The 27,813-nt window shown below is 44.4% G+C and overlaps 1 protein-coding gene and 1 long non-coding RNA gene across 16 annotated transcripts in view; one reads left to right on the top strand and one right to left on the bottom strand.

Annotated features, from left to right (window-relative positions):
• BRDT (bromodomain testis associated) overlaps positions 1-27,813 on the bottom strand; it is a 68,365-nt gene that overhangs the window by 15,070 nt on the left and 25,482 nt on the right. For 6 of the 15 annotated variants that reach the window (XM_083743295.1, XM_083743305.1, XM_083743309.1 and 3 more), the window contains 12 exons: positions 21,062-21,308; positions 14,977-15,114; positions 12,741-12,870; positions 10,426-10,610; positions 7,282-7,626; positions 5,494-5,622; positions 5,152-5,325; positions 2,811-2,986; positions 2,437-2,729; positions 2,221-2,325; positions 1,114-1,248; positions 40-101 (listed from right to left, as the gene is read on the bottom strand). In XM_083743295.1, coding sequence (XP_083599421.1) covers positions 40-101; positions 1,114-1,248; positions 2,221-2,325; positions 2,437-2,729; positions 2,811-2,986; positions 5,152-5,325; positions 5,494-5,622; positions 7,282-7,626; positions 10,426-10,610; positions 12,741-12,870; positions 14,977-15,114; positions 21,062-21,308 — 2,119 coding nt within the window. Of the gene's footprint in view, positions 1-39; positions 102-1,113; positions 1,249-2,220; positions 2,326-2,436; positions 2,730-2,810; positions 2,987-5,151; positions 5,326-5,493; positions 5,623-7,281; positions 7,627-10,425; positions 10,611-12,740; positions 12,871-14,976; positions 15,115-21,061; positions 21,309-23,707; positions 23,854-27,813 lie in introns of those variants that run through there. The other 9 variants (XM_083743302.1, XM_083743306.1, XM_083743303.1 and 6 more) reach the window with 7 other exon arrangements.
• Positions 23,940-27,657, top strand: LOC310846688. The gene is made up of 2 exons (XR_014565473.1): positions 23,940-24,559; positions 24,605-27,657. It is a non-coding gene; the product is annotated as an uncharacterized lncRNA (long non-coding RNA).

The raw sequence follows: 27,813 nt of genomic DNA, 5'->3' as shown, positions 1-27,813 counted from the left end.
ACATTTTATAAGCACCGGGGTGGGGGGTGGGGAGTTTACCTTAAGCTGCTCTCTGCAAAATGAATCCTTTTGCTCATTTTCATTTTGCTGCAGGCACATTTCTGTAAAAGACGTAGAAATTTAGACATTCAGGCTGTGGATATGCATGCTGGCATCACATACATTTCACTTTTGTCACTCCGTCATTCTGTACATATCCGAGCACAATTCAAAGTACTGGTGTTGACCTTTAAAGCCCTAAATGGCCTTGGCTCAATATACCCGAAGGAGCGTTTCCACCCCCACCATTCTGCCCGCCCGGACGCTGAGGTCCAGCGCTGAGGGCCTTCTGGCGGTTCCCTCATTGCGAGAAGCAAAGCTACAGGGAACCAGGCAGAGGGCCTTCTCGGTAGTGGCGCCCGCCATGTGGAATGCTCTCCCACCAGATGTCAAAGAGAAAACAACTTCCTGACATTTAGAAGACATCTGAAGGCAGCCCTGTTCAGGGAAGTTTTTAATGTGTGACATTTTAATGTATTTTTAATCTTTGTTGGAAGCTGCCCGGAGTGGCTGGGGAAACCCAGCCAGATGGGCAGGGTACAATTAATAAATTAACAACAACAACAACATTCCCTCCCATTTCTATCTCAGGTCCTTCTAACCCACAAGTGCCTTAGTTAACGCCTCTTGCAACCTGTTCTTATTGGGACAGTAGGTGTGTGTTGCAAATACACATACACTACACATACACAAACACACAGAAAAAAAAGCTGCTCCTCGTCCTCTCTTGCAGTTCTTCAAGGAGAACTTCATCACAAACATAGCTTGCCCAGTTAACAATTTAAGAGTCTGGCGTGAAAGAAGTTCCAGGACTCAGCTATATTAAGAAAGAAACAGCGATTTAAATGCGCTATAAACATGCAACACCAGATGGTGCCAGATAGCAGGAAATTTTAAAACACGGTTATCCATAGAAATTTTTTCCCGATCTAATTTCTGACTTGCTTATAGTGTTTCCCCTCCCCCTGTGTTTAGACCCACCCCCAGTTTAAGTAGCAGAGCAAGATTCACTGGACACATTGTTTCAAGAAGTTTATTCATAAAAAAGAGGAGGAAAAAAGAAAATGAGTGCACCTGATTCAGAATCACTTCCGTTGGAGGAGCTGGAATCATTGCTGGTGCTATCGGAGTCAGAAGAGGTGCTGCTGTTGCTGCTTTCACTTAACCGGCTTGGCCCTCCAGTGGTCTTTGATACAACGTTATTTTCTCCTGTAACACAGGGAGAAGATCTGAACAAAACATGGAACTTGGGGAAGTACGTCTGTCTGTGTGTGTGTGTGTGTGTGTGTGTGTGTGTGTGCAGCAACATTCAAGGCACTAATAAGAGATTTAGGCTTAATTGACACTCCTATGCCTGTAATTCAAAAGCATCAATTCTTTGGCGAGAATTGATGCTTTTGAATTCTGGTGCTGGAGGAGACTCTTGAGAGTCCCATGGACTGCAAGAAGAGCAAACCTATCCATTCTGAAGGAAATCAGCCCTGAGTGCTCACTGGAAGGACAGATCCTGAAGCTGAGGCTCCAATACTTTGGCCACCTCATGAGAAGAAGAAGAAGAGTTTGGATTTGATATCCTGCTTTATCAATACCCGAAGGAGTCTCAAAGCGGCTAACATTCTCCTTTCCTTTCCTCCCCCACAACAAACACTCTGTGAGGTGAGTGGGGATGAGAGACTTCAGAGAAGTGTGACTAGCCCAAGGTCACCCAGCAGCTGCATGTGGAGGAGCGGGGACGCAAACCCAGTTCCCCAGATTACGAGTCTATCGCTCTTAACCACTACACCACACTGGCTCTCAGAGTCTGAGAAGAGAAGACTCCCTGGAAAAGACCCTGATGTTGGGAAAGACGGAGGGCACAAGGAGAAGGGGACGACAGAGGACAAGATGGTTGGACAGTGTTCTCGAAGCTACCAGCATGAGTTTGACCAAACTGTGGGAGGCAGTGGAAGACAGGAGTGCCTGGCATGCTCTGGTCCATGGGGTCACGAAGAGTTGGACACAACTAAACCACAACAACAACAAATGCCTGCAATGCTTGCTGGACAGGACAGTGCAATAGTTTATCTCGCTGCTATGGCCTTTCCCAGTTCCGACAACTGTGCGATTGGGCTGCAGAATCTCCACCCTTTAGAGAATTCCAAGCAATTATTTCTAAACTGCCTCCTCCATGCTCCAACCTACGTTTTGTGTTTTGCTTTGTGGAGTTGAGCTGCCCGTTGACATCCAGCAACCTCCTTTCCAATTCTTGCTTCTTCTCAAAGTCAGACTCTTCCTTTGATTTTTTTGCTGCATAAAATAAACGGGGCGGGGTGCAAATAAATATCAGGAACAAGAATCCAAGCAATTCTCTAGAAAAAAAGTTTCTCCTAACGTTTTCATGTACATTACATGACGCACCGTAATGTTTCTTGGGCCTTTTTCTCAAACAAGCCATAACGTATTTCTCCAGTTCCCTTAAAGTCGATGCTTTTAGAGTTTCAAAGTCTATTTCCATTTCATCGGGATTTGAGTGTCTCAGTGAAGGTTCTCTCGACTGAATAATATAAACGACTCTGCCAAGCTTCTCTCCTGGGAGTTTATTTATGTCCAAACTTAACTGCCTTTTTTCATCATAACTCATAGGCTTGGCATTATCCTCGTTCTCAGACTTGTGTCCTGGCTCATCTTGCTGCTTGATTTTCTTTGAACGACTGCAAGAGAGAAAATAAAAAACGAGTTAACTACGGTGCCAACAGCTTCAAGTACAATTTCACACCCACAAGCAATCTTACATGTTCAAAGACATTTTCTTCTTCTGCTTCTTCAGCTTTCTCTTCTTTTGACTGCCTGACTTCTTCCTGACTTTGTTTTTTCTTTTCTCCTTCTTAGATTTCCCTTTCTTCCTCTTCTTCAGTCTGGGTAAAGTTGTTTTAGCCAAAGCTTGCAACTGCTGGTGAACAGCCTTAAGCTATTTAAAAGAAATCAGAAAAAGGGGGAGCACAAAAACGCAAAATATTTGCATGCATCTTTTAAAGTCGGCAGGAAACCTACTACAAACAGGGAGCATATCAAAGAGATAACGAATTCCCCACTCTGTACTAAGAAAGAGAGAGAGAGAGAGAGAGAGAGAGAGAGAGAGAGAGAGAGAGAGAGAGGCAGCTAGAAAAGATTGATCTTTGGCTTTGCTTTTCTACAGTTTACATTTATGGGGGAATAAGCAAGCTGTTTAGTAGCAGACACTAGCAGTCATACATAAGGAAATAACATTTAGATTAAACCAATTTTTAGACTGAGAGGTGACTGATGAGTGTTAATGTAACTGTGTTACAGATACTGAAACATCCTCATCTTAATTTCCGTAACGGCAGATCCTTATTTAAGATCGACACAATGGGGCTTGCCAGATCCTTATTTAAGATCGACACAATGGGGCTTGACTCTGTGTGGTTCATTATCCACATGGTTGCTGTATTGTACCAGATCTGGTGCCTATCACACTCTTTGAACGTCATATGGCCAGGACTCCCACAGGTCTGGATTATCCCAGACACTACAGTGGTACCTCGGGTTAAGTACTTAATGCATTCCGGAGGTCTGTACTTAACCTGAAACTGTTCTTAATCTGAAGCACCACTTTAGCTAATGGGGCCTCCTGCTGCTGCCACACCGCCAGAGCACGATTTCTGTTCTCATCCTGAAACAAAGTTCTTAGCCCGAGGTACTATTTCTGGGTAAGCGAAGTCTGTAACCTGAAGCGTCTGTAACCCAAGGTACCACTGTACTGTGATTTTTAGAGTGGCATTGATGTCCGGAGGGAATTCCCAAAAGGCGGCACTTTGTCCTGGAACTTAAGTCAACTGGGAAATCGTGGGTTTTGCCTTTTTGTAAGAACAAAACAAAAAAGCCTTCTATTTCAAAATTCCTAATTCCAGTCCTTCATGTTTGCCCGTCTGAATGTTTCCCCCTCAGCTTTTGTCAAGTGCAGATATTTAAACATCCCCAGAAACAATAGACATTGCTGATGTTTTTTGAATGTGCCGGACACAGAAGAATATATTCTTTTCTACTGTCCGTTGCACAACCAGCTACGCAAAAGTGTGCTATCCTGTTTTCTGGGCAGTCTAACATCACAGCACAATGAAAATATCGGATTCTATCTGTCTGACATGAACCCGGAAGTAACTGCAAGGGGGGCTGAGTTTTTGTCAATAGTATCTCTCAGAGTGGCGAATAGCACTATTTAGCGGGAAGAAATTCCAATGAAAATCCTCATGGCGACATATTTTTATATGGCTGTCTATGTGTGTGTGTGTGTGTGTGTGTGTGTGTGTGTGTAACATCCACACACACATACACACGGATGTTTGGCGATAGTACTCCCATTTGCCAATCCTGAATGCAGGCTAGGATCCAGTTCCTGATGGGCGGTGCGGGCTTATGCCCACACCACCTATCCAGAGAGGAGGCTGAACCAGAGATTCCCATGTCGGGGCCTTAGAGGGGCCTCTGCTGTCCTGCAACGCCACCACACCGAAAGGGTGAAGCAGCTTACCAGAAATGAGGCAGCAAATAAGCAACATGCACTGTAAAGGTAAAGGTAAAGGTAAAGGTAAAGGGACCTCTGACCATTAGGTCCAGTCGTGGCCGACTCTGGGGTTGCGGTGCTCATCTTGCTTTACTGGCCGAGGGAGCCGGTGTACAGCTTCCGGGTCATGTGGCCAGCATGACTAAGCCGCTTCTGGCGAACCAGAGCAGCACGCAGAAATGCCGTTTACCTTCCCGCTGGAGTGGTATCTATTTATCTACTTGCACTTTGACATGCTTTCGAACTGCTAGGTTGGCAGGAGCAGGGACCGAGCAATGGGAGCTCACCCCATCGCGGGGATTCGAACTGCCAACCTTCTGAGTGACAAGTCCTAGGCTCTGTGGTTTAACCCACAGCGCCACCTGCGTCCCTGTACTTCCCCGCTATCAGCCTCTTTTTTTACTGCTTCGTTCAGCTACAGCCGGTGAGGAACTAGGCAGGTTATTATGTGACACGGAGAGATAAACAGAGGTGATAGAGCGGTCCATCCATTCTGCTAATAGCAAGCACACACCGCCGCTAGGTCACATGTGTGCATCGCCACTCACTTGATCCTGGAGCGCTGCAAGGTGTCTTGCTCTTTCATCCTCCGAATCCTCGGAGGCGGCATCGCTGCTGCTTCCGCTAGAAAGATCCGCTGTGCTTCTTGCAGTGGGGTAGAGCAGAGGACTGCAAGGAGCCAGTTCATCTGGAATTCTGGCAAACAGCATCTCAAAGACATCCTTAACAGAAGAAAGTTAGCCGTCTCACAAACCTCCATGATGAAGTTTCGGGTTGTTTTAACAGTTCTGCCGTTGCAGAACAAGGTACAGCAGTTGCTTAAAGGCACTGAACTGCGTTCTCGGCAGAGTTTCAGAAATGCTGCTTTTTAGTATCAATAATTCACTCACCTGGAGTTTTCTTGCCATCGCTACTACCTCATGTTCCGGAGAGTTGTATCTGTAGCAGTTCATAAATATTAGCCTAACATCAGCAGCAAACTCTTGGGTATCTTTGTACTCACAATTCTCCATCTTTTTCTGTGGAAAACAGAAGGGTTTCTCAAGATTCAGATTCTGGGATGCACATCCAACGTATGCCAATTACGGACACCATTTATTTTAATCCTATAAATTTAATATGTGGGGGATTATGACCTGAACCCCAGATATCTGCCCAAATAAGGATATTTCAAGTTCTAACAGCCAGCTACAGTAGTACTTGGCTTATTAAGTATATACTATTTAGTCAACTTAAAGAGGGACCAATACACGTTTGCATCTTATGATGCTTCTAGAGAAGAGCTCAAAACTTTAAAATGGTAATACAGGTATCACAAACACATCGTTGGCAACAAATTTTATTATTTTGGTTATGCTGCATTTTTTTGCCACCTGTGGACAAATGTGTTCACAGCATAGGGGGAAGAGTGATTTCTCCTGCACCAGCTGCAGAAGGTTCCGGAAAGTGGGAAAAATATGCGTGGTAATGCATATTAAACTGAAATAGAGTTGCCAGAGTGATCGTTAAAGCATACAGTATATCTGAAGGAGCGTCTCCACCCCCATTGTTCAGCTCCAAGGGCCTCCTGGCGGTTCCCTCACTGCAAGAAGTGAGGTGACAGGGAACCAGGCAGAGGGCCTTCTCGGTAGTGGCACCCACCCTGTGGAACGCCCTCCCACCAGATGTCAAAGAAATAAACAACTGTCTGACTTTTAGAAGACATCTGAAGGCAGCCATGTTTTGGGAAGTTTTTAATGTCTGGTGTTTTATCACTTTATTATTATTATCATTAATTCTGCTGGGAGCCACCCAGAGTGGCTGGAGAAACCCAGCCAGATTATTATTATTATTATTATTATTATTATTATTATTATTATTACACTACATGCTGAAAACGCACATGCAGTTTCTGCCTTGGTGGTCATTCTGCTGCTCACCACGCTTAACAAAACCGTTCCCTCTTTCTGCCTTTCTCCGCTCTCTCTAAAAGCCGTCCATCTCTTACTAGCCCCTGCTGATGCCCTTCCTCCCACAAATGAGCATCAATCGTACACTCAGAGGTGGACCACTTTGCTTTGCATGCAGAACATCACAGGTTCAATCTCCAGGTAGGGCTAGGAGAGACCTCTGTCCGCAATCTCAGAACTGCTGCTGATCAAAACTGAGCTAGTCTGACTAATGCAGCTTCGCATTATCCTATGTTCCTTCCCCAACGCAAGTCTGGTACATCGACTCCTCTGGCAGGAGTCATGCCAGTCTTCTGCTCAGTGTTTAGTACACAGTGCATGCATGGCGGATATTAAGAGCAATCGCAATGCAAAGGTTCTTCCACCTTGGACAGTTTCATCTTGGCTGCTTCCCCCAAAGCCCAGTCAATAACTAGTTACCAAAGAACCACTTAGGGTATGGATACAACTCTCTAACTTCTCAAGGTTGGCAGCTGAGGGGTCAATTGGTACAGCAGTGGGAAAGCATGAGAAAAAGGTTTGGCAGAGGGGTTGCCAGTACTTTGCCTCCTGCCCTGCAAATATAATACAGCCAGCCTGCAGTTGTTCCATACTCTAGCTTGTGTGGCTGTTAGAGATTGCCTTCTTTTTAACCCTTTAAAAATCCAAAAATACAAATTTAAAAATCGGAAGAATTTGCAGGACTAGTTGCCAAATGAACTCACTATGCCCTGCGCCCCCCCCACTCACTTTAATAGTTTCAAGATCCATAGGGTGCTTAATAACATCATGATAGTCTTCAAGTCCCAAGGCTGTAACGTCTACTGGCTTATAAAAGGGCCAAGCATACACTGCATGATGCTTTGAGAACATTTCTCTAATGATCTCGTTACAGTATTTCAGAGGTTCTGTTAGCTTGGCATTTTTCATGGGTTCGAGTGGCTGTTGGGAGTCTGGCAAGTCTCTTTTTGAGAGGTACTCTTCGCGTTCTTCGCGAGAGGAGATCTTGACGATTTTGGGTTCATTGGGCGATGGAGAGGATTCACTGCTCGCTGTGATGATGGCAGTAGTAGTATCCGCTTTCCTTTTCACACCCTTTTTGATACAGAAACACAGGCTTTAATAAGGAAAGGAACTACAACATTCACATTTGTTTGATGAACCTTTGAAATAAAGCAGTTATAAATCCAACTACAGTATGGCCAGTATGATGCTGGACTTTTTTATTTATTTCAGCCAATTCCTTTTGGATTCTTTCAAAGAACTTGGGTGAAATAGGCAGGTCTCAACCTAAGATATATATTTAGTATCTTTTAGGAAGTTAGGAGGTAAAAAAAAAAAAAAGACTTCACCATAGATTATTTCCCTTTCAGAAGACCATTTATACAGGAAATGCATACTGATTATTTAATTGTTGCATGGTACCCAGGTGAGGTGGTTCTCACCCCACCTTGGTTAGTGTACTCATCACCACCAAACTGATCACTGAGATATTGGGGGGAGTCTGTGGTCCCCTATAGCTCAGATGCACGGCTCATACTAGGAGCTGTGCATTCTGCGGGATAACTACCTTCATATAAACCAACATCCTTCAGACTAATTAATACACAAAGGGGTTAATACCATAGAGTAAGCTGTCCTGCCAGGCTTAGCTATGTCCACTTCCCTTACATTGAAATGGGCAATCAAGCCTGTTGATCAGTCTACCTGAGAAGCTCAACATGTGAGGTCTGAGCTAGTTGCTCCAAACTCAGACCACATGGCTCTCACAAGCCACTCTCAAGTTCCTATACCAATAATTTAGGAACTTTCACCACTTTGGAACTAAACTAAGTTTTACTGCCTGTGCAACCTTTTTGACCGATATGGAAAAGCACATAAACCTGACCTTTGAAGTGTTTGTAACTAAACAGTTTTTAACTTACTAAACATGTTGTCTTTTCCTATGCCGGGGGAAGAGGAACTCACTTGGAAAGGCTTGTTTTAAAGGCCTAACAAACTGTATTTCCATGCTCTACTTTATTATTATTATTAATAATAATAATAATAATAATAATAATAATAATAATAGAGTTTATATACCGCCCTATACCTAGAGGTCTTAGGGTGGTTCACAGAAAACATTTTTGGCTACATATTTTTGTTGTGATTTAAAATTTCTGCTGGGGTTCTCTCATCAAGGAGTACTTATCCCAAACTAGGCAACCAGGAATTCTCCTTTTAATACCTATTTTTTGCCTTGAACCAACACTGTTCAAGTGCAGTGGGCCCAGGCCCTGTCCCAGTTCCTGTGGAACTTCTTCTCACCTGAGATTGGACAGCACCCTCCTTGTTTAACAGGCCCTGTAGCTCCTTCTACATCAAGAAAAGGATTTTGGAAGCTTAAAGCACTTTGTGTTTGGCCCCCTCAAATGAGTTAATCTGTGCCCTACAGTATGTCACCTCTCTCTCTCTCTCTCTCTCTCTCTCACTCACACACACACACACACACACACACACACACACACACACACCATTGTGCAGCAACAAGCATTGCACTGTTGTTAGGCTGTTGTTGTGGACTGCCTTCTGGGTTTGCTAAATTTTTCGTTATTTGTCAAGACCCACCATCCATGATGGAACAGGAGCCCTCTTAGGCGCCACAGAGAAAAATCCATTCATTTGTTGGCAGTAGAATCATAGTCTAGGATCCTAGTTAGGTTATGCCATCTTGAAATAATGTGAGCAAAGCCAGAGTCCAGCCACTGGGATGAATGAAAAGAGATCCTAAAACAATACTGAACTAGCACCGGGCAATAATAGGTTGTGTAGCAGCAAGAACCACACCACCTTCATAAAATTTAGTTTCGTTGAAGTGGTAAAACAATGAACCACAGGGAAGGAGTAATGGAGAACTTCTGAAACAACAATGGGATATTAGCTCCGCCCAAGACATGATGGAGAGCAGCAACGGCAAGGACAAGGAAGACCACCACAGATGCAATATTTGTCACACACAGAGGAATAAGGATATCGTTTGAATGCTACAGTTATAAACTAAATAATTTAATGTGTCAAGATGAATGGATATCGTTAATACTGCAGTTTTTGTATAAGGGGTTGTTATTTTGAATGAACTATAATTGAGCTGAGTAAGATTTTGGAACGCAGAAACAATTCAGGCCACCTAAATTATATAATTTGGCATCTGAATGATTGGGATTAATAATTGCATTATAATTTGGCATTGTTATAATTAAGCTACCACTGGATTATTGTAATTGAAAACAAAACTTATTGTAAAAAAATAAAATAAAATTTAGTTTTAAATCCCTTGTTTCCAGTCATTTAAATCTAGAATTATTTCAGAGGCCTTAGTTCATATTTAGCGGTAATTACCACTGGGACGCGGGTGGCACTGTGGGTTAAACCACAGAGCCTAGGGCTTGCAGGTCAGAAGGTTGGCAGTTTGAATCCCCGCAATGGGATGAACTCCCGTTGCTCAGTCCCTGCTCCTGCCAACCTAGCAGTTCGAAAGCACGTCAAAGTGCAAGTAGACAAATAGGTACCGCTCCTGCGGGAAGGTAAACGGTGTTTCCGTGCGCTGCTCTGGTTCACCAGAAGCGGCTTAGTCATGCTGGCCACATGACCCAGAAGCTGTATGCCGGCTCCCTCGGCCAGTAAAGCGAGATGAGCGCCGCAACCCCAGAGTCGGCCACAACTGGACGTAATGGTCAGGGGTCCCTTTACCATCTTTTTACCACTGGCCAACATCTCTGTTGTTGTGTTAAGCATCTTCTTATGGGGTCAGACTCCATTCTTTTAAACATCTCCAGCTTCCCTCTTTTCATTTTGGTACCCATATTGTGCTCTGTACCAAAAGCCATACCACTAGATGGCCAGGAAAACACCCACCTTTTTAGAACCTACCCCTTTCGCTGCCATTTCAGTAGCTGGCATTACGTTTGAAAGCGGAGTCACCGGTGACAGTTCTGGGGCATTTTGCTGCGGCGTCGGGGTCATCATCTGAGGAGGCTTCACTTTCTTAGCCTGTTTTGGCTGTTGGCTTTGGTTAAGTTGCAGGATTCCTGCATCAGGAGCTAAGGAAATTAAGCAAAGCTGTATGAGCGAGGGACACGGGTAGCACTGTGGGTTAAACCACAGAGCCTAGGACTTGCCGATCAGAAGGTCGGCAGTTCGAATCCCTTCAATGGGGTGAGCTTCTGTTGCTCGGTCCCAGCTCCTGCCAATCTAGAAGTTCACCAAAGTGCAAGTAGATGTACGATTGCTCCCTCAGCCAACAAAGCGAGATGAGCGCTGCAACCCCAGAGCCGGTCACGACTGGACCTAATGGTCAGGGATCCCTTTACCTTTACCTCATGAGTGAAGGAGTCCTAACAGCACTCCAAAAGTATTCATTCCGATTTGTTTGTGGGGAGATGAGATGATGTTGCATCTAAGCAAGGGTTATCCCACCTTTTCCAGTGTATCTCCCCTCCACTTTACTTACTGCAAAAAGCTTGCTCTTTTAGGAAAGCAGATTTGTTGCAGAAGACCTCCCAAGCAACTAGAATTGTGCGTTCTGAATTTGCCAGTGTGTAATGGAATTCCACCCCCCAAATAGCAACAGTCTAGTATTCCTGTATAGGATTCTCCCCAAAACAAACCCAACGTGCACCCAAAACATTTGCAGTAACCCATCTTATAAACAGTTATAACTAAACACATAGTTTTGGCAGCTATTTTACCACATAATTTTATTTTATTAAGTATATTTTCTTAAATGCCGATTTCACTTGTATTTTGAAAACTAAAGTCAAATTCCTTTTAACATTCGATTTTATTGGTATCGATATTGCTAATGGATATGGCATTGTTTTTGAATATATGATATTGTTTTATGTAAAATTAGCGGTTTTGATGATTAAGTGGTATATAAACCCCATTAAATTTAAAAACAAAATAAAACAGGAAAATTTATTTAACATTGGCAATACTTGGGCATTTTCCCCCCTTGAGCGTTCCAAATGGTAATACAATACATGTATACTTCCATATTTTCCAATTATCTATCTACTGTTAGAGCAACTAAAACTTCCATCATGGTCTTACTTGACTGAGAAGGCATTAAACATGTCAGATGAGTACTACTAGATCAGTGTTTCCCAAACTTGAGTCTCCAGCTGTTTTGGACTACAATTCCCATCATTCCTGACCACTGGTCTTGCTAGCTAGGGATGATGGGAGTTGTAGTCTAAAAACAGCGGGAGACCCAAGTTTGGAAAACACTGTACTAGAGGAAGCAGTTAGCACAATGCACCATTGAAAAGGTACATTTGCATTGTCAGTACTTAAAGATATATTACAATATATCAATATTGTAAGGTCCCTTTGTCATACAGTAAACGCTGATTGCTTTTGGCCTTATCATTTCCTTAGTGGTAGACTAGAATTAACCTAATTTAGATACAGTGGTACCTCAGGTTACGCTTCGGCAGTGGTGTAGCGTGGGTTGTCAGCACCCGGGGCAAGGCAAGTAATTTGCACCTCCTAACCCGTGGATTTGCGCCCCCTAACCCTAACCCCCAAATGTTGCGCCCGGTGCGGCCGGCCCCCCTGCACCCCCCACGCTACGCCACTGCGCTTCGGGTTACATATGATTCAGGTTACAGACTCTGCTAACCCCGAAATAGGACCTCAGGTTAAGAACTTTGCTGCAGGATGAGAACACAAATCGTGCAGCGGCGGAGCAGCACCAGCAGGAGGCCCCATTAGCTAGAGTGGTGCTTCAGGTTAAGAACAGTTTCAGGTTAAGAATGGACCTCCGGAACGAATTAAGTACGTAACCAGAGGTACCACTGTATTGGGAGAAAATCCTAAGAAAGTTTGTTAGCTAGAACCAGCTCAGAGACTTAAGCTATGGTACAATAGTTTAGATTCAATATTTCCTGTTTTAATCTCTCATGTGTTAGATGTAAGATTTCCCACTTCAATCGCTTGATTTTCCTATATTTAATCAGCCTTGAAAGCACCGTATTCTTTATCCTACAACAGTTCTGCCGAATCTGACTACTAAATCTTGTCATCAGCCATAAATAAGTCTCAGTTGTTTACTCTTTGTTTTAGTTGTTTGCCGTTGGAAAAGCTTCTCTCCAGAATGCAATATTTTACGGCCACTTCCATTGGTGCCACATTCCGGTCACAGACCTTCGCTCAATTACTTTTCTTACCGTCCGTTCTTTTCCCTTTCCTTCTCCCTTTATTGACCACCACTATTTTCTCATCGGGGGGCATCTGTGCAACTTTCTGCAGAAAGACTTTTTCTAATGCTTGGGCCATGAAAACAATGTCATCACCGGGCTGCAAGACAAGCATTACACATGAGATCAAGATGCTTTTAATGCTAGACTAACATTCACATTACATTCAGCTGCGAGTCACCGGGCAGGGACTGGTTTGTTTTTAATTTTTAAGTCACAGAGCTCAGGGCTCATTAGAGAGAATGGGGAACTGTCGCACCAATCCCAGGGTTTGTGTTCCCATTGCAGCTCATCCGAGAGGTCTCCCCCTGTCAGGGAACTGCCATCGGAGCTAGAGGCGGAGGGAAGGCTCCAGAGGGATGCCGGAGAGGGTCCCGGTAGGGAGAGAGGCAGCCCATCTGCTGGGGAAGGAAATCAGCGTAACACCAGTGGAGAAGGGGGGCAGATGGGGGAATTGGAGAGGAGGCTCCAGGACTCTTCACCGGAGACCAGCGGGGAGAGCACGGGTCCTCCGCTGCCCACACCCTCCCTGCACAGAAGACTTCCGTGCAGGGAGAGTAGGAGGAGACTTGGCATCAAAGAACTTCTTTGCTGGAAGAAGTTCAAGAAACACCCACTGACGGATTCTGCCAGCGACTGAGACAGCCACGAAGTGAAGGGCTGTCCAGACAGAAAGGGTTCAACCAGGTAACCTAGCCAGGAGTGGCGGCAACTTACGCACGAGCAACCCCTTAGAACCATTACACCCCCCTTTGCAAAGAGGTGACATAGGAACAGCTGAAGGACTCCAATAACACCAGCTCCTACAAAACAGTAGTATCCTAGAATTCTAGATTCAGGTAGGTAGCCATATTGGTCTGACGCAGTCGAAATAAATAAAATTGTCCAGTAGCAACTTAGAGACCAACTAAGTTCTTTCTGGGTACAGTAGTACCTCAGGTTACATATGCTTCAGGTTACACACGCTTCAGGTTACAGACTCCGCTAACCCAGAAATAGTGCTTCAGGTTAAGAACTTTGCTTCAGGATAAGAACAGAAATCATGCTCCGGCGGTGCTGTGGCAGCACCATTAGCTAAAGTGGTGCTTCAGGTTAAGAACAGTTTCAGGTTAAGTACAGACCTCTGGAACGAATTAAGTACTTAACCCGAGGTACCACTGTGTGCAGGCACATGAAATCTGAAGAAGTGTGCATGCACACGAAAGCTTATACCCAGAACAAACCTAGTTGGTCTCTAAGGTGCTAATGGACATTTTTTTTTAGTATCCTAGAAGTACAAGTTACATAGACATGGGTTTTTCGTTCCCTGCATAGTGCCTCTTTCCTGAAATTGTACCCATGCAAACATACATATGCAGCTGAATTTGATGCAGATTATAGGAAAGGTGGATATGAAAACAGATTAAGGCAGGACACTGAAGGAGCCTGGTTTAGCCACTGCTAGAAGCAGGCAAAGCGAACAGGTCATGGTTTCCCAAACTTGGGCCTCCCGCTGTTTTTAGACTACAACTCCCATCATCCCTAGCTAGCAGGACCAATGGCTAGGGAATGATGGGAATTGCAGTCCCAAAACAGCTGGAGTCCCAAGTTTGGAAAACCCTGGTTTAGGTGAATGGGTGTACAAATGCAACAACACCAACTTGGATAGTGCAGCTGGTTAGAACATAGTGCTGGTGACGCCCAGGTTGCAGGTTCAATCCCCGTATGGGACAGCTGCATATTCCTGCATTGCAGGCAGTCGGACTAGTAGATGATCCTCAGGATCACTTCCAACTCTACAATTCTATGATTTGATGAAACAAAACCTTTTATAACAAATAATTGAGAGAGAGGGGATGTGGAACAATTGCCAGGAAGTGGAGTAGCAGGAGACGTGTGCAAATGTTTATGCATGTTTTTGATGATGTTCAGGTATTTGAGTAGATTAAAAAAAGAAGGAAAAGATAACAGAAGTGGAGTATCCCACCAATACAATTAAATGCCTGTTTTAAGAATCTGCCCTACTTTTGCAATTGTAAGTTGTTTAAAAAGGCTGTATATTGTCGTAACCAACCCTGGTACCTTAGGAGGAAGGGTGAGCAATAAATTAAATTATTAGCAGCAGCACCAGATGATTCTGCTGCCATTAAATAATCCCAAGTAGCCCTTACAGACCATTGCAGAGAATTCTGAAGAACTGCCACCTTCGGCTATACATGATACATACCTTGTTATACAAATAGCAATTTGCAAACATAGTTTTAAAATCTTCAATGCATTCTGCAGCACAAGTGTAGCATGTGTGTTCCAGACGTTTCTGAATTGTAGTCAGGTCCATTGGATTTTTAATAATGCTATAATAATCCTGTTTGAAGTTTTTTAAAAAAGAGAGAGAGAAAGAAACGTTAGAGTACCATGACTTAGAAGAGCAGTTAGTTGCTGTAACCATAGACTCCTGGCCTTGTGTCTTGGAGGGGAAAACTTTTCCATATTGAAAAAAGGTGTTCAGAGCAAAATATAACCTTCAACGTAAACGACTGTCCAAAGCCTTACTGAAATCTGCTTAATTTATGGCAGTGGATTGGGTGTAAGAGGAAAAACGTCATTTATATGGCTAAAGTCAAGTATTTTACATACAATCTCAGCAATTCTTAAAGCAAGGAGGTGGTGAATGGTAGGGAAAACACATTTTCCCTCTGGAGAAAGGTTTCGGACAGCTAATGAATTGCGGGGGTGGTGTTATTGTGCCTTCTATAATTAGGAGCAAAACACAGCTTTCCAAAACAATTTAACTCGTGAATTATTCCCACTATTCCTATAGAACTGTTCCAAGATATTGACATCTTCTCCAGCACCTCGTTGATGCTTAAAAGGTAAAGGGACCCCTGACCATTAGGTCCAGTTGTGACTGACTCTGGGGTTGCGGTGCTTATCTCGCTTTATTGGCCAAGGGAGCTGGTGTACAGCTTCCAGGTCATGTGGCCACCTTCCCACCGAAGTGGTACCTATTTATCTACTTGCACTTTAACGTGCTTTCGAACTGCTAGGTTGGCAGGAGCAGGGACTGAGCAATGGGAGCTCACCCTGTCGCGGGGATTCGAACCACTGACCTTCTGATTGACAAGTCCTAGGCTCTGTGGTTTAACCCACAGCGTGATGCTTAAGGCCAAGTAAAACCCAGATGCACTGTAGCTGCATACCCAGTTTAGGGGTGTTTCCAGGGGCACCCTGAATTTTAGTTTATATACCCCCCCCCCCCAGACCCAACAAATATATTTTAATCCAGACAAGCAGTTAGTGGAAGAAACTGGCACATGGCCACAGGTAGAGAGGTGCAGAGAAGGAACAATTTTGTCTGTGGCATTCGCCAAAAAGTTGTTCATAGATGACAAGCCAAGGTTGATGGTACAATGCTCTTACATGTATATGAAATACATTTTAAGTGTCTCCCTTAGAAATCTGAAGAGGCAGAAGAGGCCCAGGGCTAGTTCATATATATATATATATATATATATATATATATATATATATAAAAACTACACTGAGTGAATGACCTCTAATATTAACCTCAAGTGACAGCTTCTTTGGAAATCCAACACCAGAAATGAAAGGTGACAGTCACTTTGAAAGCACTTTTGGACAAACTGACCATTTGAGTTTGTCAAGAAAAACAGAAACATGTCTGAGAGGTTTAGCCTTCACTGACAATATCCAAGCCCTGCAATGATTTTTGAAGAGAAAGGCCCACAGACTAAGTATGCATGTTATAGTTCAGCCAATAAACAGTCAGGAAAAAGAAAAGATTGAATACTGATAAGCACCAAAATCAGTTGTGATTACATGGTATTTCAGTAAACTGGTAGATGACTCAAAAGGGGCCTATTTTAATTAGTCAGCAAATTTGTAATTGGTATTGCTGAACGTTCACAGCTATCTTTTCCTTTCTTTCAGTTCCAATGAGTTACTGTAATAGGAAATGAAATGCAGCTATTATGGGCTTTTCTTCCTACGTTGAGTGAATTTTTTGCCAGTTCAATTTATGTTACACGTCCTTCAGTATCTAAAATACAGAGGTTTTGTTCAGAGACAATGTATTTTAATTTGATTGATTGGATAGGGGGCCAAGAAGGTTGAAGAGTGAAATTTGTGAATGTTTTGATAAATTGATTGATAGCACTAATTATAGTATAGGGGAACTTAAGAGGGCAAGGCCATATATAATATAGTCACATTACCGTATTTTTCGCCCTGTAGGACGCACTTTTCCCCTCCAAAAATGAAGGGGAAATCTTCAGGCTTTCCCTGAAGCTTGGAGAGTGAGAGGGGTTGGTGTGCACCGACCCCTCTCGCTCTCCAGGCTTCAGGAAGCTATCAGCAAGCCTGGGGAGCCTGCGGGAGTTCCCGCGGGGCTCCCCACACTGCGGATAGCAGCCTGCCGCCTGGCGCGCAGGATGCCCTGAAGCAGAGCGCCCTGCGCGCCGGGCAGACATCCACAGCGTGGGGAGCCCTGCAGGAGTTCCCGTGGGGCTCCCCACGCTGCGGATAGCAGCCTGCCGCCCGACGCGTGGGGTGCCCTGAAGCAGAGCGCCCCCCACGCCAGGCAGACATTGGCCAGCCCCACAAGCTCAGGGGACAGCGGGGAGGTGCAGCGCCGCCATCCCGCTGTTCCCCAACCTGGTTTGGGGGGGTAAATAAAGGGGAAACATTTCCTTTATTTCCCCCCCCCCCAAAATAAAATTAGTTGTGTCCTATGGGACGGAGCGTCCTATGGGGTGAAAAATACAAGTATGAATTATGGATTTGTGTTTAAGGGAGAAGACTTACTCTTCATTATGAAGAAGTTCTTAGAGATTTCATTTTCCCCCCCATTTTATATAGCAACTGCTGAAAAAATAATTGCCATCAAATAGAATAAATACTACAAAACTGTAATTATTTTGCTGCTTCTCCACATTGAACTAGGGTGTTTTCACACATTGCTGCAGACCATTTCCATAGCTGTCAAGCGTCCCTTATTTGGCGGGACAGTCCCTTATCCCAGCGCCATGTCCTGCTGCTGTTCCTTATTGATGATGTCCCTTAAATAAGCTACTGAAGGTAATGGGGCCCTTTCTATGTCCAGCTGTGCTTTGTCAACAACAAATTGTTGCTGTTTATTTGTGTTGAATATATGCTATATGGTCATTTATGGACCTAATAGGTATCTAAAGCCATTTGCACACAACAAAATATATATTTTATCAAAGTAATTGTTGATCCCTTATTTTCAAGGCTGCTGGTCCCTTATTTTCAAGGCTGCTGGTCCCTTATTTTCAAATCTGTAAGTTGACAGCTATGACCATTTCCTACATATACAATGTATGTGACTTTCTTTTATCATGACAATTTCCAGCCAATTTGCTTCGATCTTATTGACAGTAGTGTCTTATTCTTTATCAGATGTAATTATTTATAATTCATAGTGATATGTTCTAATATTTGGTGCCTTGCGGCATTAAGATTCTATTATTGTGCATTATATACCGCAGTGTGTTTGTATTTAGAAATACACAACAGCTGCATTCCTAAGAGCATCTCACCATCTATGGTTGCTCTCGTTTTTATTGATACTTTATATTATATTAACTATATTACCAAGGAGTGTGCTCATGCTCATGAAGAAACACCCTCCTCTGAAATCACTTGAATAGCAATTCAAAAACCCAATCCACCATGCCAAGTGAGATGGATACAGAAAAAACTCCTTTCACCCAGCCCAAAACCTTTCCACCGTGCTCCATCCATGGAGTGATCTTTCATCTGGTGCTGAGCTCCCTGAGCTCTGGAGGGATTCCCACTGGGCAACGGCTCACAGGAAGCCCCAAAAATGGGACTTCAGAGGAGCCAGCCCAGAATCCACTGGATTTCAGACCAACCCTGCTGATGGCATTGGGTCCAATCTGCTGGGTGTAACGTCACAAAAGCAGTCAAATACAACATTTCCTGTTTGCCAAGAGTAGACACACAGGGGAATGTTGACCCAGCCAGGAGGACTTCCTGTCACTCCTGGTCTGGAGCATCCTCCCCCTGCGTGTGGTCTGGTGAGACCCTGGCAAATCCTATAAAGGGGCTGGTCACGCAGCCATCTTCCCTTTCCTCCATTTTTCTCTTGATCTATCTTGATGTCTTTTGCTGTCTGCTGCATGTCCAGCAGCACATGGGCTCAGTCCCCATATAAGATTAACCCACATGCTCTTCTGTAACTACAAGCTAAAGCCTGCCCTTCAGGGAACCTACTGTGAACTGAATGAGAATAAACTCCTTATTACCGTATTTTTTGCTCTATAGGACACACTTTTCCCCCTCCAAAAATTAAGGGGAAATGTGTGTGCGTCCTATGGAGCGAATGCAGGCTCCTTGGCTTCAGCAAAAGAAATGTGAAGCCTCCAAAGTGCAGAGGGAGCGCTCCCTCAGCGCTCCGGAGGCTTCACATTTCTTTCGCTGAAGCCTGGAAAGCGAGAGGGGTCAGTGCGCACCGACCCCTCTCGCTCTCCAGGCTTCAGGAATAGCTGCCTGAAGCCTTCGGACCGCAGCATGAGTTCCCGCTGTACTCCGAAGGCTTCAGGTTCCTTTTGCTGAAGCCGGGAGAGCAAGACTCTCCTGGCTTCAGTAGAGAGGGAGAGCTGTGCAGCGCCCCTTCAGCCAAGTGGGAGGAGAAATGGAAGGGGCTCCGTTTCTCCTCCCACTTCGCTGAAGGGGCACTGAGCAGAGAGGGAGAGAATTTTTTTTCCTTGTTCTCCCCCTCTAAAACAAGGTGCGTCCTATGGTTGGGTGCGTCCTATAGAGCGAAAAATACGGTACTTTTAAGAGAAGACTGTTGTGTCTTTATTCTTTTTAAGAGGGATAAAAGGGGAATTTACCAGGAACAAATCCAATCTAGACAAGCCAGACTGGTTTGCTTAACTCAGAAGATTCAAACGAATCGACCAACTTGCTTCCAGCAATGTGCAAGGGAATGTGCTCTGCTACCAGCTCACTAGCGTGAGTGAGGAAGGATAATATTGAATCAATATATCCTCTCCTACTGTTCAAAACATTCCCACACAATCGAGACTGGTGCAGTGCTGAGCAGGGCTATGCCTATCCCATAGCTGTCAACCGTCCCTTATTTGGCGGGAAAGTCCCTTATCCCAGCGCCGTGTCCTGCTGCTGTCAACTTATAGATGATGTCCCTTAAATTTCCTGGGTTTCAAAGGAAGCAGCTCCTCTCCCCTGCCGGCCAGGGAGGAAGGAGGCTCCAACTGTGTTGCTTGGCTGCATTGCTCACCCAATAAGGAATCTAAGAATGACTGGGGGGTGGAGCTTGCATGCCTTGTGCCGATCAAATCAGCCGCATTGCCTGGGGACTCGCCTTTGCTCAGCGCTTCCCAGCGGAGAGGTGATGGTGGTTTTCCTTGCTGCATCCCCTTTGCCGGGTTGCTGCACTGTGGGAACCACCGCTTGAGGCTTCGTTTGGCTGCTGGCTGGGCTTTCTGCCTTTGGCTTGGAGGGGCTCAGAAACTGAACATACCTGTGCTTGGAAAATCCCTTAATTTGGCTGCTGATCCCTTATTTACGAGGCTGCTGGTCCCTTATTTTCAAATCTGTAAGTTGACAGCTATGGTCTATCCCCACCTCCCCCCCCCGGCTGATCTGAGCAACAGTGGCTATACCACTTTGTCCCATGGCACCCCATTGCTGCCTGGTCAGGGATAAGATTGCTCTGTTATGCAGGAACACCTGCTTCAGTTTGCCATATGTGATAACAGCGAGAGAGAGGAAGTTCAAGAATTTGCCACAGATAATGGGGTGCGGGTGGCGTTGTGGGTTAAACCACAGAGCCTAGGACTTGTCGATCAGAAGGTCAGCGGTTTGAATCCCCGTGACAGGGTGAGCTCCCATTGCTCAGTCCCTGCTCCTGCCAACCTAGCAGTTCAAAAGCACGTCAAAGTGCAAGTAGATAAATAGGTACCGCTCTGGCAGGAAGGTAAACGGCATTTCCGTGTGCTGCTCTGGTTCACCAGAAGCGGCTTAGTCATGCTGGCCACATGACCCGGAAGCTGTCTGCAGACAAATGCTGGCTCCCTCAGCTTATAGAGCGAGATGAGCGTGCAACCCCAGAGTTGGTCACGACTGGACCTAATGGTCAGAGGTCCCTTTACCTTGAAGGCTGATGTGCTTGCAGCACCAGAGTTTCTCACTGAAAGATGAGCTGCAAGTTCAGACACGTCTACCCCTGCGTCTTCCTTAACTATTCATATTTCTGTTTAAGATAAAGTACAGTAAACTCTTACCGGGAGGTTTAGGCCTGCAGCGTCTACCGGCTGGTGAAACGGCCAGGAGAAGTTATGTCTCCACATCGCTCTCATGAGCACCCTCTGCAAATACTGAAGCTGATTTGTCAAGCGGCCAGTTCCTTGGGCATTGATGTATTCTGGAGGGGGAGGGTTGACAATTGTCGTATGCTGCTGACCTGGGGCAGTCATGTTGATCTCTAAGGCGTATCTGTTGCCTTGTAGGTCAACCTCTCTGTCAGAGAATCTGCAAGAAAAGTGATCCATGGCATGTGAATTGATTCATTATTTTGTCTTTACTTTACTTCCTTCTGCAGGGCCTGTAAGACAGAGCTATTCCGCTTGGCTTTCAATTTGAACTTAGCCTGATCTTTTCTTCCCCTTCCCTCCCCTTTTTATGAAGATTACCCGCTCTGGGATCCCACAGCTAATTCTCTCCTGGTCTCCTCGCTGGCCCAAATAGGACTAAATTAGCCAGCTAGCCCCTGGTGATCACCTAATGTTTATTGGATGGATTTTCCCCCTAAATTGATTTTTGAATTCTGAATTTATTGCTATTCACATTTTATACTGTATTTTATGCTGTTTTTCATTGCATCAATTACCGTATTTTTTGCCCCATAGGGCAAGGACACACCGGCCCATAGGGCGCAGATAGTTTTTTTTGGGGGGGGAATAAAGAAAAAAAAATTATTTCCCCCCCTGGTGCAGGGCTGGGGCGGGGGAAGCCCGAGCTTCCCCCGACCCCAGCCCCCAGAACAGGCTGCTATCCGCAAGCGTAGAGCTGTGCGAAGCCTGAAGCCTGGGGCGTGCTGAGCTCAGTGCGCCCCAGGCTTCGGGGTGCAGGCAAGCTCTCTGCTAGCCTTGGGAGAGCTGCGCGAAGTCACGCAGCTCTCCCACGGCATGTGGATAACTTCCTGAAGCCTGGAGAGCGAGAGGGCCCCCCCGTGCTCTCCAGGCTTCAGCGAAAGCCTGCATTCGCCCCATAGGACGCACACACATTTCCCCTTCATTTTTGGAGGGGAAAAAGTGCGTCCTATAGGGCAAAAAGTATGGTAAGTGTTTTAAATTTGTTGTTAGCCCCCTTGAGCCCAGTTTTCTGAACCGGGAAGGGTGGGGTATAAATAAAAATTTATTATTATTATTATAAATAATGTGGAAAGCCTCAAAAAGGCACCAAAGGGACACATTTTGTGCATGAATCAATAGCAAAACCCATTTACAGATGGCAAAACTAGGATGAGGGATACCTGGAGTAGCAATCCCTCTTATGGTCATCTTGGGGGATGTCGGGGGAGGGGAAAGAAACCTACTGCATGTGTAGCTCTTTGTACTGCATTTTTAAAAATCTCACTTTTCAGCCAAAAGGCTCACAGAGCAGTTTACAATGATCAATAATAAGATGCCCTCAGGCTTACCGTCTAAAATACACGATACAAAAAGAAGAGGAAAAGGAGGGGATGGTGGCGGGGAGGAAAAAAGTATAGTCAAGCACTAGTTCTTAGTTGCAAGTTTCTTATAAGCATGTTTTCTACCAGGGGGGACACAAACAAGATATTTGCAGCTTCTTCTTCATTGATGGATGGGACCAGGTTGATCTACCCATTGCCATGATGCTTGCAGAGCAGAGAGCAACTTCCAGCAGTTCTTTGGTCCCCTGGCCAATGGGAGAGGGCAGAGTGCACTGCCCATTGGTAGCTGCACAAGAAGCAGGAAGGGGTGTGGGATTTGGGGTACCCATCTAAAGCAATTCAAACACTAGGAAGGAAATTAGCCTCATTATCAGCTAGTCAGGATGCCTCTCTGGTAGGACTCGCCAAAGTGTAATACAGTGGTACCTCGGGTTACAGACGCTTCAGGTTACGTATGCTTCAGGTTAGAGACTCTGCTAACCCAGAAATAGTACCTCGGGTTAAGAACTTTGCTTCAGGATGAGAACAGAAACCACACGGCGGTGGCGCAGCAGCAGCAGCAGCGGGAGGCCCCATTAGCTAAAGTGGTGCTTCAGGTTAAGAACAGTTTCAGGTTCAGAACGGACCTCCAGAACGAATTAAGTACTTAACCCGAGGTACCACTGTATTTGTATCTATCCATCCCAGGATTCTGACAGACACATCCATGAGATTATCCCATTCATATCCCCATTTTTAAATTTTTTTGGTATATATATATATAAAAGTGTCTCTAGGACAGTGAACCACTAACAGCCAAAGTTTGACTGCTGATGCCTACATCCTTCTCAAGAGCTTAGCAAAGCTGCATCACAGAAAAGCCATTCTGAATGAGGACAACACAGAATCAGAATTATTTTATTTCTTACAACCAAACTCAAGACATGGACACGTTCGCAGGTGACTCTCATGTTCAAGGATAAACATCACTCAAATTCAGGAGGGGGAAAAAGTAAGGGCACATAAACTTATGGCTCGCCACTCAGAAGATGCCAAGGAAATAGGAACTCCTGCATAAAATGAGGAGCTGTGATCCCACCACCTACCTCTCCCCCAGCAGAAACCAACAATATCTGCATGGATCCACCAACATACAAAGGGATATCATCAGCCAGTTTCCAGAGGTAGCATGTGTTTGAATGCAAGATGATGGATGACAAAACTGTGGAGGACAGCTATTGCTTTCATGCCATACCTGGTGTCCCTTGGCTTGTCGTTCTAGGAAAGGGGTTATTTAAAAAGCCAGTTTATTTTCTAAGAGTCAGAAGAGGCCATTTCTTACATCCACACCCTGTATCATGCAGATTCCTCGCTATTTGTCCAGGACTCTCAACTGTCTTCCTAACTGTCATAGAATCTTTAATCCTGGATGAACTTGTCAAGTCTGCTTCAGAACTGCCATGCATCTAGTCTTTCCGAGAAGCTACGGCAAGATACTGCCACAGAAACTAAGTAGCTGGAGACACTTCTTGAAGATGAGCAAAAGAGGTCACATAAAAAGAGGGTATAGATATTCAAACCAATAGTGATGTATGGAAGTGAGAGCTGGACCATAAAGAAGGCTGGTCGCCGAAGAATTGATGCTTTTGAATTATGGTGCTGGAGGAGACTCTTGAGAGTCCCATGGACTGCAAGAAGATCAAACCTATCCACTCTCAAGGAAATCAGCCCTGAGTGCTCACTGGAAGGACAGATCCTGAAGCCGAGGCTCCAATACTTTGGCCACCTCATGAGAAGAGAAGACTCCCTGGAAAAGACCCTGATGTTGGGAAAGATGGAGGGCACAAGGAGAAGGGGACGACAGAGGACAAGATGGTTGGATAGTGTTCTCGAAGCTACCAGCATGAGTTTGACCAAACAGGGTGATAGTGGAAGACAGGAGTGCCTGGCGTGCTCTGGTCCATGGGGTCACAAAGAGTCAGACATGACTAAACGACTAAACAACAACAACAACAGATATTCAAATCAGGATCTGTGCCTCTGCAGAGGATATTGGACTTCCGCCTCTTCTCAACCCCAGCTATGGGTGCCCCATTCCTGATATACTGTAAATAGATTAGATAGATAGATAGATAGATAGATAGATAGATAGATAGATAGATAGATAGATATGGATTGTAGAAAGCCCAAATTAATTGCAACTTCAACTCTGTACACAACTGAGTTTTTGTCAGCCAATTTGTCAAGCCATCTGGATATGGATTCAGAGCCTGCCATAAGCCAATCACTCAGGAGGTACAGCAGAGAAACAAAGTACTGGGAGGAAAAATTGAGCTTGTAATTAAGCGAGGATTAAGAGGTTCTAAGAAACGTAATAGAATTTTATTCAAAGCAACTGTTAATTAAGGTACTAGCACACTAGGGGAATCTAGGTTCAACACAGCTATTGCAATAAGGAGTCATACAACAGACTTAATTCATATATAGATGGGCAGGTGCCTGCATACCATTTGGTTGGCGGGGAACGTCTTTGTTGTACTACAACAACCTTCAAAACAGTTGCTGTTTTTGAGACAATATTGTGAATAATTTCCAGTCTGGTGTAGAGCATTGGGTCAGTTGCGCTTTAACCAAACAGTTGCACGGTTCTCCTGGCTACAAAGCCACTACTCCTTTCTCTTAGTATTTTGGCACAGTACTCTCCCAATTTCCTAGCCGGCTTAACCAGTGCTCCTGACTTTTAAGAAGTCTCGCCAGTCCTCGGAATAAAATTCAAGGTTTCGTGTCATTCAAGAGCAGAACTTAACTAGATTTTGGAGGTGGTTGTTACAATTAGTAGTCAGAACACTGCATGCATCGCAAGCAAAAATGTGGGCAACAAACCTTGAAGTTGCTCACCTAGAAAACCCAACCTCTCGTGCATTAAACTGCACTGGAATCTTTTTGATGAAGGGAAAAACAAAATTGTAAGACAAGCAATTTGGTCATTCTTTCCCTCCATCTATATGATGTGGCCAGGTATTTCAAGATTTCCTATTGTTGAGCAGAAGCTGAGTAAGAAGACACCAAGCCAAGGTTCTCAACAGCAAGCTGCCAGCTGTACCCCTTCTTGGGTGCACTTGTAGAGGAAAAGTCAACCGAGAAAAATGTGCCTCCTTATGCAATGTTATGTACTGAAGTTCTCACCCTGGGCGAGCAGGGGGAATACTGTAGATAGTTTTCACTCAGGTCCACATATGCAAATAAGGGATTGAAAGTGCAGTGATTGGATAGTTACAGAAAATGGTTACTTTTGCGTTCTAGTGGAGCTCTATATAAGCAGGCTGGCTGAACCCTTTCAGTTCAGTTCTGGCCTGGCCTGTGAATAAACAAGAGCTGTTTGAAGAATCGCTGTGTCGTCTGATATGTTCACTCACAACTTAACATGCAACACAGTCTCTCAACAACTACAAGTCCTACAATTCCTGTTGATATTTCCTATGCACAAGCTGGAGGAGCCAACAGGGTGTGGCTTCTAACCCAGAAGCAGAGGGGGACCAACCACCATAACAAGCAGGGTCATAGACATCTCTGGGACAGTGGGAGCTAGCCTGTGCTTCTGATGAGATGTACAGCCCCCCCAAAGTAAGGTGAGTAAATCGAGTTAAACCCTTTGCCTTTAGGGTGCATTGACGATCTGGCATTAGCTTCCAGGAGCCAGAGTCTAGACTCTGGGTTTCTCACTTGTCTGTAACAAATACAGACCATGCAGCTGCGCCTGTTTGTAAATATCAACCACCCAAAACCAGAAAGGGACAATATTTTGATTAGAACAAAATATTTGGGGGCGCTGCTGGAAGAGGGGAGGACATTTCACCCAACCCTTTGCCCAAGGGCACAGAGCTGAACATCTAAATCAGGGCAGAGAACCGGTGGCCATCATTTCACACACCCATAACGAAGAGGACGCGTCCTGGAGAAAGAGGACATATTGTAACTGTAAATGTGTATATCCTACCTAGTTCAATACAATTTGTTTTTGTTTGCAAAGACCTATACTTTTGTCAGCTCCTCCTTTTGTCTTTTGCCAGCAAAACGATAACTGTGGATCTGATCATTTATGGAACCATCTCATAATTAGGAAATATTTTTCTTTTCGTTATGTCATTCCTAGCAGTGGCAGCCAAGCCAGAAGTCATCATGCACAATTTCTGATTCAGAAGGGAATAAAGAAAAAATAAATAAATAAATAAAAGTAGTTGGAAATCAGAGCTATAACATGAACCAGCCCAGCAACTTGCCTGTAAGGAAGAAGCAGACCTCTGAATTCTCACTTTGCCTTTTCACTACATGGGATTTAGCCACATCTGCAGTTTGTAATTTCACAATGGCAACACCTGCTCAGGTATTTTCCCATATTAGTTTGTTTTAGAAAAGAAAAAACCCACCCAGAATAATTAAATAGCCTGTTAGTTGTATTTCAGTTTAGCTACATATGGAGTGGTTGTGTGTCTTAATTTCTTTCATTAAGCAAGCAAGTCAGAGAGTAGTGCTTATGGGAAATAAAGGGAGATGTGGAGAGTCTAGCTTGTCCAAACATTACTTTCCCCGATTTGCATTAAATCAACGTAAGCATTGATTCCTGTTCCTGTAATAGTGTTATGGGAACGATTATCTAAACTTGTGTGGATGGTTATCGAAACTTTTATTGCAGCCTTCTTAGATGCAAGTTTATTCAGCCGTCCATTGAGTTAGATGGCGTTTACTTACAAAAGTAAGTTGTGCATGGAACTGCAGCAGAGAGTTTCTGTTGATGTTATGGGAGCCAAATGAGATCCAACTATTCAGGGTCAAATCCTGCACTGACTTTTCCGAAGAGAAGCTGTGAACTGTGCATCTCTGACCAGCGTTAAATATGAAAATGTCTTTTATTTGGTTGGTTGTATTGTTGTATGTTATGCATATTGTATGTTATGTTCACATTTAATAAGGGTGGATTTCTGTATTGGGGGGTGGGGGGTTTATGTTATGTTGTAAATAAAATTTCCAATAAAAATTATAATAATAAAGAAAATGGAGGATGGAATAATGTCTAGAATGTCATGGAGGAGAGGAAGAAAGGCCTCACAGACGTATGCTTGTGCACTATGATGGGACTCTGGCCATAGCAGTTGCTAAATAATGCTCTTTTATTTATATTTTCAATAAAAGCACCCGCCCACCATTTATTGGAATTTGTCATTGTGTTCCACAGCAATGTTAAAGACAACTGGTTTAATGCAACAGGTAGTTTTCTCTCCTGGCATTTCCCTAAAAAGTCCTTTTTAAAATATAAAGCAAAACTTGTAACCTTACCTTTGAAACAGAGTTATTTTGCTACCT

This window comes from Podarcis gaigeae (assembly GCF_964106915.1).
Source record: "Podarcis gaigeae genome assembly, chromosome: 6".
NCBI lineage: Eukaryota > Metazoa > Chordata > Lepidosauria > Squamata > Lacertidae > Podarcis > Podarcis gaigeae.
Note: the sequence above shows the minus strand (reverse complement) of the source record. Positions and strands in the feature narration are given on the sequence as shown.